General features: G+C 40.7%; 1 protein-coding gene across 1 annotated transcript; it reads right to left on the bottom strand.

The window, feature by feature from the left end:
• Positions 1 to 766: 766 nt before the first annotated feature.
• On the bottom strand, positions 767 to 10,787 carry tor1b.L (1 L homeolog). The gene is made up of 5 exons (XM_018241378.2): positions 10,511 to 10,787; positions 6,123 to 6,388; positions 2,809 to 2,984; positions 1,405 to 1,532; positions 767 to 1,190 (listed from the first exon to the last, which is right to left on the bottom strand). The coding sequence occupies exons 1-5, from the start codon at positions 10,719 to 10,721 to the stop codon at positions 946 to 948; spliced, it is 1,026 nt and encodes a 341-aa protein (XP_018096867.1). The 5' UTR covers positions 10,722 to 10,787; the 3' UTR covers positions 767 to 945.
• Positions 10,788 to 10,867: the final 80 nt, after the last annotated feature.

Genomic DNA, 10,867 nt, shown 5'->3' on the forward strand with positions numbered 1-10,867 from the left:
CAGTTGGGTCCTTTGATCTCAGTGGGTCTCCCAGAGAGAACTGAAGCCATCCCAACCATGTGCCAACAACCCAATATATAAACATACAGACACAACATGGACACACATTTAGTACTCTCATAGGCCTACTTGGGTTAGGTGACCAACTCATAATATACAGTAAATAAAAACAAGATAAAAGTCATGATACAAGGCTGATTAGTAATGAATTTGGGCCTTACAGAATTAGGTGATGGTGACATCTGTGCACAGTGTTGAAGGCCTGAATTACTATTATAAATATCTGGGCTGCTACAGTATCTTCAGTCATCACTAGACATATTTGTTGGCTTCAGTTCTCCTTTAAAAACAGAAATAGAAGGACCTTGAAATATTTAAATGCTGCTATTTGGTGTTATAGAAATTTCCATCAAAGATTTACTTTATTTAGTGCATAGAGAAGGTGCTGTGCAGTGTTGTTTTAAAGGAAGAGTAACACCAAAAAAATGAAAGTGATTTAAAGTAATGACAATATCATGTACTGTTGCCCTGCACTGGTAAAACTGATGGGTTTCTTCAGAAACACTACTATAGTTCATATAAACAAGCTGCTGTGTAGCAATGGCAGAAATTGAAAAAAGGCTATATGGCACAGGTTAAATAGGGGATAACACCATTATGTTCTACAGAGCTTATCTGCTGTGTAACTTGTGCCTTTTTCCACTTGAATGGCTGCCCCCATTTCTATGCAGTAGCTTATTTATTTATACAATGGTAGTGTTTCTGAAGCAAACACAGTAGTTACCAGTGCAAGGCAAAACTGCATTATATTTTTATTACTTTAAACACTTTTCAATTTTTTGATGTTACTGTTCCTTTAAGAAAGTTCCCAGCCCCAATCTGAGCTGCTCAAACCCCATAATGTCCCATTTATGGCAGAGCCGCGGCATTGTCCCCTGAAGGAATTCACAGATAAAAGTCTAATTTGGCCGACACTGTTTTACATCCTTTGTCAGAGAACAGTTTCTGCTCCTTCGGGTAGTAAGTCATCTCTCTAGCCACTTTCTCCACCAGCTCCATGTTTACTGGCTTGCCTCTGTGCTGCATTTCTGCGATGATGCACTGCTTTACGTGCCTGTACTCCAGAGGCAGAAAGGGAACAAAGAAATCGATGAGGTTCTTGTCAATGAGGCTGCTGTGCCAAAATCCACCTGTGGGACCAATAGTTGAGGTTAATCCTTTCTATCCAGATTTAATGTAAAAATTACATTAATAGTAAATGAACCATGTCCGTTTTTCTTCAGCAAAAGATATTTATGATAGCATAAATGAACAGGTTTGTTGGTCAGCCCTGGAACATGCGCAATTCACACACTCAATGGCAGCCCCCTTTATATGGAAGTGTGGGGAGTTCATAACACTTACTTTTTTGGTTGTTAAATATGCCGAGAGAAATCACACTCTCAAAGTCCTGTAACTGCAGATCTTCCCTCTGCTTCCCTTCCGTCCAAAAGTCTAACACTTTGCGGGTAATCAGATCCCCTCCGCCGTTGCTAAAGGACGACATGAGAGTTCAGGGAATGCGTCACTTTGTTTCTCTTAAAGGAAAACTATACCCCCAAAATGAATACTTAATCAACGCATAGTTTACATCATATTAAGTGGCATATTAGAGAATCTTACCGAACTGGAATATGTATTTAAGTAAATATTGTCCTTTTACATTTCTTGCCTTGAGCCACCATTTCATGATGGTCTGTGTGCTGCCTCAGAGATCACCTGACCAGAAATACTGCAGCTCTAATTGAAACAGGAAGAGATCACCTGACCAGAAATACTGCAGTTCTAACTGTAACAGGAAGAAGTGTGGAAGCAAAAGACAGACTCTGTCTGTTAATTGGCTCATGTGACCTAACAAGTATGGTTTATTTGGTGTGCTTATTTTTTAAAATGGAAATTTTCTTTTTATGATTACCCAATGGCACATACTACTAGAAAAGTATATTATTATGAAAATGGTTTATTTACACGAGAGCAGGGTTTTACATATGAGCTGTTTTATGCAATATCTTTTTATAGAGACCTACATTGGTTGGGGGGTATAGTTTTCCTTTAAAGGAGAATTAAAGCCTAACTAAAGGCTGGAAATGTTGTACATGATGTTTTGTGCTTCTGTACCAACCACAGCCCTTTAGCAGTAAAGATCTGTGTCTCCAAAGATGCCCCAGTAGCTCCCCATCTTCTTTTCTGCTGATTCACTGCACATGCTCTGTGCTGCTGTCACTTACTGAGCTTAGGGAGCCACTCGCAATATACAGTACACATAGAATAGAAATGTCACAATATAAGACTGATTAGTAATTAATACAGATAATTACTACATGGCAGCACAGCAACCAGTGCAATTAGCATCAGAATTTAATAATCAGCAAACCTGTAGCATCAGCTTATATTACAGGGGAAGCTCATTTTCTGCTGGATAATTAGTGACCCTAGTGGCCCTAAGCTTAGCTTCTCAACAGCCAATCAGAGCCCACTGAGCATGTGAGTGTCGCAGACACTTTCCAAGATGGTGACCCCCTGTGACAAGTTTGAAGTCCTGGATCATTGCTGCTATTGACAAGCTGAAACTTTAGGCTGCTGCAATAAGTTCAGTATATAAAATATGGCATTTTTAGCCACATTCATTTTTAGGGGTTCCTTCTCCTTTAACACCTACTAATCCACACTCTCCCAGACACAGCTCATTAGTAATATTCACCCTTCCACAATGCCAGGGAATCACATGGCATCACAACACTTAAACTAACCGCACCCTTTAGCCCTTACCTAAGGAAAATGAAGATAGAATTCCGATAGGACACCCCGTCTATATTGTCATAATACTCCAGGAAGGGTTTGATGGCATTGATAAGCTCCGGGTGCATCTTGTCCATCTCATCGAATATAAACAAATTGCGAGGACACAGAGTGACATTCCCACGGATCCACGTGTGCAGCTGATCCTGTAGCACAGACGCACAGTCATTTTACTCATTTCTTGATTATATCCATTCCAAGGCAACTCATGGGCCTTAAAACAAGGTGTAATGCTGTATATAAAGTGATAAGGTTTTATGGAACATACATCTTTACTTCTAGAAATGTGGTCACAACAAACAATTACCCTTCAACTAAAAAAGGTTTGTTACCATTTACACTGCTGCTGCCTGGAGATGCCTGTGAAAGAATAAATAAAGTTAAAGTACCACAGGTATGGGACCTGTTATCCAGAATGCTCGGGACCTGGGGTTTTCAGGATAATGGATCTTTCCTTAATTTGGGTCTTCATGCCTTAAGTCTACTAGAAATTCATTTAAACATTAAACATACCCAATAGGCTGGTTTTGCTTCCAATAAGGAGTAATTATATCTTAGTTTGGATCAAGCACAAGCTACTGTTTTATTATTACAGAGAAAAAGGAAATCATTTTTAAAAATTTGAATTATTTTGATAACATGGAGTCTATGGGAGACAGCCATTCCGTAAATACCTGTAGTATTTTTTTTTACTGCTGCCGTATTCTCTGTGGTCTTTTTGGCAGTGATCAAAACATTTCTCCCCACCTTTTAGCAATTGAAAAGAACGGAAAATGTTCTGTACATAACTTCAGCATGGGCCATAAGCAAAGGCTTTCTCATGCTTTTGAGTAGGAAGAGATGGGAGGCAATGGGGACGTTTTAAGACACATGGTATCAGTAGAATTGACACCTATTAGGCTACTGACTGATGAGAACATTATTCTCCTTGCGATTAGAAGATTATTCTCCCTATGATTAATTTCCTAGCACAGGTGACTATTCTCCCCTAAGTGCTTTGCAAATCGCCGGTTGGAAAAGATACAAGTTGCTTCGGGTTTCAGAAGTTGCCCCATGTTTCCCTTCGAGGCAAACGTTTCCTTGAAAGGAAAGTACATTTAAATATCTGGTGGGAAAACATATGCCTTGCTATGGCTTTCTGAAGTCACCTTAAAGGGTTTGTTCAAATTTAAATGAACTTTTAGTATGATGTAGTGAGTGATATTCCGAGACAATTTGGAATTTTTCATTTTATTATTATTTGTTATTATTATTTGAGTTATTTAGCTTTTGATGCAGCAGCTTTCCAGTCTGCAATTTCAGCAATGAGGTTGCTAGGGTCCAAATTCCCCTAGCAAGCATGCAATGATTTTGAATAAGTGACTGGGATATGAATAGGAGAGGCCTGAATAGAAAGAGGAGTAATAAAATATAGCAATAACAATACATTTGTAGCCTTACAGAGCGTTTGCTCTTTTTTAGAAGGGTTTTTTTTAGAAGGGGTCAGCGACACCCATTTGAAAGCTGCAAAGAGTCAGAAGAAAAAGGCAAATAACTATAAAAAATAAATAATGAAACCCAATTTAAAAGTTGCTTAGAATTGGCCGTTCTGTAACATATGAAAAGTTACCTTCAAGGTGAGCCATCCTCTTACAGGGGCCCCATGAGGTCCTATATAGCAATAACAATACATTTGTAGCCTTACAGAGCATTTTCTTTTAAGATGGGGGCAGAGACCCCTAGTTGAGAGCTTGAAAGAGTCAGAAGAAAAAGGCAAATGATTCAAAAACTACAAGAAAGAAAAAATGAAGACCAATTGATAAGTTGCTTAGATTTGGCCATTCTATAACATACTAAAAGTTAACGTAAAGGTGAACCATCACTTTAAGTTTCCATGCAAGGAAGTTTCGGAGAGCTGAAACGACTTCTATGTTGCTTATTCATTGTGGGGTGACTAATCTCATCTGTCAGGGCCCTTAGACTAGGGTCACAAAGGATGAGAGGCCTCATACACTAATCCAGAGTAAGCATCTAGGATGCTTGCAAGATTGAACTGCTACAGGTATAGGATCCCTTAGCTGGAAACCCATTATCCAGAAAGCTCCGAATTACTGGAAGGCTGTTTCTTATGCAAAAAATCCACATTTTTAAAAATGATTTCCTTTTTCTGTGTAATAATAAAACAGTAGCTTGTACTTGATCCCAACTAAGATATAATTAATCCTTATTGTGAGCAAAGAAAGCTTATTGGGTTTAATGTTTAAATGATTTTCTATTAGACTTAAGGTATGGAGATCCAAATTATGAAAAGATCCGTTATCCGGAAAAAAAATCCCAGGTCCCAAACATTCTGGATAACATGTCCCATACCTGTATTTGTTTGTACCATAAGATATATACTCCCCTCCTATACAACCAGAGAGTGACTATACATTTTTTTTAAGAAAATATTTAACTCATTCCCAAATGACATTGCATTACATAATATGAGTAAACACTTTTAGGCAATAGTACAGTGTAAGATAAAGGCACATGGGGCTACTTTGGGCCATGTTTTTACTAGCCAAAACTAGCCCAACCATCACAATACACTGACAAGCCTGGACACACAAGCACTTGGACCAATGCTTTTAAAGGAACAGTAACACCAAAAAAAAATTTAAGTGTTTTAAAGGAATGAAAAAATAATAGCAATGGGGGCAGTATACAGTACACAGTATCCTGTGCTTGAATGGCTGCCCCCATGGCTACACAGCAGCTTGTTTATATAAACTATAGCAGTACTTATCTGTTATCTACTGTGTATCCTGTGCTTGAATGGCTGCCCCCATGGCTACACAGCAGCTTGTTTATATAAACTATAGTAGTACTTATCTGTTATCTACTGTGTATCCTGTGCTTGAATGGCTGCCCCCATGGCTACACAGCAGCTTGTTTATATAAACTATAGTAGTACTTATCTGTTATCTACTGTGTGTCCTGTGCTTGAATGGCTGCCCCCATGGCTACACAGCAGCTTGTTTATATAAACTATAGTAGTACTTATCTGTTATCTACTGTGTATCCTGTGCTTGAATGGCTGCCCCCATGGCTGCACATCAGCTTGGTTACATAAAGTATAATAGAGTTTCTGAAGCAAACACACTAGTTTTACCAGTGCAGCACAACAGTACATTATATTTTCATTACTGACACTTTCATTTTTTGTGTTACTGTCCCTTTAATCGCTTCAGCGTATGAAACGTCAAGTCTGACTACCCAAGCTCCTGAGTCCAACTCCTGATGGCTCTGGAATGCAAGGTTACCTTGTACTGTTGAAGATTGCTGTCATGAGGGAAATGGTGAGTGGCGACAAAAAGATGGACAAATTTACTGTTCATTCCCAGTCCGTATATATTGTCTGCAATGATTTTGCTGACAAAGTTCTTGCCAGTTCCAGACCATCCATGCAGAGACAGGGCCAGCGGCTTTTTAGGATTCGTGTTGGTCATGAAACCAGACAAAGCTCGATATATCACCTCTTGAGCCAAGTGCTGCCCAAAGAACTTTCCCCTCAGATCGGCCTGTAGGCCTGAAAGAGACAAGAATAATTTAATGGATACTCAGAATTACCTAGCTACATTATCATTTAGCTGTTTCGCGCTCCACACTCTATACATTGCCTTTCTTTTTAAACAACTACCCCGTACCACCTACCTATCCTAGCACTGCCTGTGCCCGCACAGCACCCAGGACAGGAGACATTGGTGGGGTGGTTGGTGGCAACCAAAAAGGATGAACTGAGCCATAGATGTCTGTGTCTAATGCAACCTGGAAAAGCACGAACCTTAAAAAGCATTTTGACAATAGCCTAAAATTAAGTAGTAGAGCCCAGGGCCTGACTAGCTGCTGAAAGACCCCACAGGCAACCACTGTATGTTGACCTATTGAGGCTGTTTAGGTCTATTTTGAATTCCAGTCTGGTAGAACCTCACTGTTGGTATATTCACTCTCATTTATAAGAGGAGACCGGTGCAGAGTAGAGAAGCAGTCGCAGGTATCAGAGATGCACCCTGAATTTCTGGAACATAATCCCATTTTCTCGATTTGTTACAGACGTTTGTAGGAAGATCAGCCAGCAAAAACCACCAGAGGAAGAACAGCACCTTAGAAAAAGAGGTACCGACTCTCCTCACTTAAATTATTCTCATGCAAGATTTACAATTAAGAAGGATAAAGAAAAGAAACCTTGTTTATGACTGTATGATATCTCCTCACTACTTGTACCCACAGGTTTTTTTTTTCAATATTAATGGATTTATCTCCCAATATAAACTAATATTTATTATTAATAATTATTAATTAAAGACCAATTCATGATCTAATACTTGATTAAATATGGATTAGTAATCACCACTTAATTAACCTGATGAATTTTATACAACTGATTAGGCAATTAACTTAAACAATGACTTAAAAAAATGAATTAAGTGTTTCTGTGAATGAATTAAAAATCTTATAAACTCAGTGCACCCAATCGATCTATTCACTTAAAAATAGATTTTGATATTTCTGTGAAATTCCTTATAAAGTGTCCAGTGCTTTTTAGTTAATTTATTAAATGTATCTCACATCAATTTATTGCAACAATTGATTAAATATAGAGTGACTTGTGCAAGAAAAATAAATCCGATAAATTACTATGTTAAAAATTAGGTTTTTCCCAAAGTTACTCCTTGATTAAAAAAACAGGAAAATTTAAAACGGATAGTTAGTGGAGCTGCTCCCAAAGAATCTAACTCTGTTGTTTGATATAGTCCCTGGGAGCAATACAAAGTGAGAGAAGGCAGAGGCTGCGGTCTTAAAATTTTACCTTTCCTATCCTTAATTGGAAAGAGGCTAATATTCCTTACAAAACCAGAAACCCATCGGCTCTTAGAAAAGAAAATAGATTTAATAAGGAGTCAAGGAAAAGTTTGATGCATTAAAACTGTTTTCGCAGTCACCAATCACTATCCCGTGAGTATATTTAAAAACAACAATAAGTCGAATCGTGCCCTGAAACAAGTTTCGCAAGCAGCTTTACCAAAAGACTACAGACAGGCTGACTTATAACCCGTCTTCTTTTTTCCCAGCGCAGGTGTATTTACCATCATACAGCATATAAACATGGGCCTTACAGTGACTAGGATGCGTCTGTATTCCTCGTCCATCTGTCCATCTGTGGGGGTCTGTAGGCCACAGGGGAGGCAAATGGAACGGAGAGGAATGCAGAGGACACCAAGCGGCTGAAAAGCTCATGTGCATACAGCCATATTCTTGTCCAGCAAGATCCTGGGAAAAAATTCCAAACACCGTTAAGGAGTCTGGAAGGAATTTTCCCTCAAATGAAGCAGATTGGCCAAAGCTAGAGTCTTTTTGCCTTCTTTAGGATAAAATAGCTCACTACCCCATTACAAGCCCCACTTTCCATCTTATTTATCTTGTTAATAAAGCTGCGAATTCACAGATTGACCCTTAATCCATTGTCTGTGTCATTATTCTGGGGACCAGGGACTGGGGGTACAGTTCTTATTTTCATTACACTTTTGGGGTCCCAAGCCTGATGTCAGATTACTATTTCCTTGCCATCTTTATTTTGGTAAAGTTTCTAACTGAGACACTAAATCCAAAAGGAAGAATGTGAGGCTCTCCATTAATCAAGAGCTAAATATTTTTTAAAAAAAGTAGAAAATTTATTAGGACATAAAACCTAACGCGTTTCGTGCTTGATAGGGCACTTACTCATGGGCTATCAGTAATCCTATGAGTAAGTGCCCTATCAGGCACGAAACGCGTTAGGTTTTATGTCCTAATAAATTTTCTACTTTTTTAAAAAAATATTTAGCTCTTGATTATTGGAGATCCTCACATTCTTCCTTTTGGATTTAGTGTCTTGGATTTTGCACCTTAGGACTGAGGTGAACTGTGGAGTGAATCTCCTTGCTATTTACTTAACCACGACATTTTTTGGTTTATTAGAGTGGTACCATTTACATTATATATATTTTTTTTTGTGGCAGCACACACTCTAATTTTTCTCAAAGTTTCTAACTGGCAGCATTTTTAGGGTGAAAAGAGCGACACTTAACCTGAATGAGCCACACAAGAAGCTGAAAAAGTGTGCAACTGAAATAAAAAGAGACAAGGTGGAAGGGAAAATGTAATGGCAAAGCTGGACAATACAGGGCTTAGGGGGAGAAAGGACAGATGAGGAAGGGTAAAACATATGTACAGGGCTAGTGGAGAGGTCTGTGAGGTGAGGAGTGTGGCAGTATGAAGAAGCACTACAGCTGGCCATAGAAGCAAAGATCCGATCGTTTGAATCCTGAAATGATCAGACTTCCCCATCTCCCGACCTGCCACTAACCTTTCAGACCAAATAAAGTAGTAAAAGAACAGATCAGCCGATGTTCTGCCCCTGACAGCAATCGTACGATAGTTATGTCTGACAAAGCTGGTGAAAGTCTCCCACTGAAAATCGTACAATCGGCAATACATGCAGAGATACTATCGGCAGCCGAAAGAAATCTTTTAACCTGTCGGATTGACCAAACGACCGATCTCTGCCGGACTCTCCACACACGGTCCGAAAATTGTACAAATCGAGGATTCGTACGGTCAGATCTTTGCGTCTATCGCCAGCTTAACCCATGGAAAGTGAAAATGGAATAGAAAACATATACAGAGCAGCCATGACAGGTGTTCAAGTGGTAGGGACCTGTTGCCGGGGGAGAGTAAGGAGGATAGGTACAGGGGGGGGGGCAGATGGAAAGGTAGAAAGCTACTGGGAAAGCAGGGCGATAGGTACAGGGCTGCCAGGGGAAAGCAGAGGGATGGGTACAGGGCTGCTGGGGGGATAAGTACAAGGCGGCGGGGGGAGAGAGTAGAGGGATGGGTACAGGGCTGCTGAGGGGATAAGTACAAGGCTGCGGGGGGGAAAGAGTAGAGGGATGGGTACAGGGCTGCTGGGGGAGACCAAAGGGATACATAAAGGGCTGCTGGGAGAGAGCAGAGGGATAAGAACAGAAACTGCTGGGAGAGATCAGTGGGATCAGTACTTTACATCTGTAGTATTACAGAGAATTTGACTCTTCCTTCCCTGATTGGCTTGTGAGATGAGGGGTGTGGCAGTATGAAGAAGGACAAAGCCATTTCAGGGGAATGGAAAGTGAAAGTGAGAAGTGAAGTAGAACGACATATAGGAGCAGACATGACAGGTGGTAGGGACCAGTTGCTGGGGATGAGAAAGGTCTACTGGGGAGGAGCAAAGGGATAGGTACAGGGCTGCTGGGGGAGAGCAGAAGTAAAAGTACAGAAACTGCTGGGAGAGATCATTGGGATAAATACTACATATGTTGTATTGCAATGAATTAGACTCTTGCTTCCCTGATTGGCTTGTGGGGTGAAGGGGCGTAGCAGTTGGAGGGCGGACTAAGCCATTCGAATTTCAGGGGAATGGAAAGTGAAAGCGGAATAGAATATACGGAGCTGAAATGACAGGTGTTGGGATAGACCAGTATGTTATATTGTACCTCAGGAACCCAGAGCTGCCCCTCACCCCAGTTCAATGTAATTCTGCTGAATAACTGGGAGGTGCCATTCCTCGCTCCCCCTGTTTCTTCCCTTTATCCACACTATTGGCCTGGCCTCTTCTCCCTGCTGCTCCTCTCACCTGATTGGTTGAGCGGCCGCTCGGGCTCACAGCACTCGGACCAGTAGCAGTAGAAGCGCGGGTAGGACAAGTAGCCTGTGAGAACTGCAGCCGTACCGACAGCGATGCTTATAGTAATGGGCTCCGTATATACATTGGGGCAGAGCAACAGCAGCACCAAGAGCCAACGCAGCCCCCTGGCCCTGGCAACATTCACCCTCTCTACAGCCATTAGCCCTCTCAGCAGCACTGAAGTAAGCAAGACAGGAGCTGCAGGAACTTTACTCAAACTCCAGTTCCTGGTTAGGCCACGCCCACGTGTCTGACAAAGGAACCGCATTGGCCAACCAGAGAAGGGGGCGGGGAGATGCGAGTGGC

This window comes from Xenopus laevis, chromosome 8L (assembly GCF_017654675.1).
Source record: "Xenopus laevis strain J_2021 chromosome 8L, Xenopus_laevis_v10.1, whole genome shotgun sequence".
Classification (NCBI taxonomy): domain Eukaryota; kingdom Metazoa; phylum Chordata; class Amphibia; order Anura; family Pipidae; genus Xenopus; species Xenopus laevis.

What these genes read in the sequence shown, in the direction of transcription:
- tor1b.L (XM_018241378.2), bottom strand. Translation starts at nt 10,721, where the DNA reads ATGGCTGTAGAGAGGGTGAATGTTGCCAGGGCCAGGGGGCTGCGTTGG. An exon ending in GCGGCCGCTCAACCAATCAG is followed by an intron (nt 6,389 to 10,510) that starts GTGAGAGGAGCA and finishes TGTCTCTTTCAG; the next exon opens with GCCTACAGGCCGATCTGAGG. An exon ending in CATATTTAACAACCAAAAAA is followed by an intron (nt 1,191 to 1,404) that starts GTAAGTGTTATG and finishes TTGGTCCCACAG; the next exon opens with GTGGATTTTGGCACAGCAGC.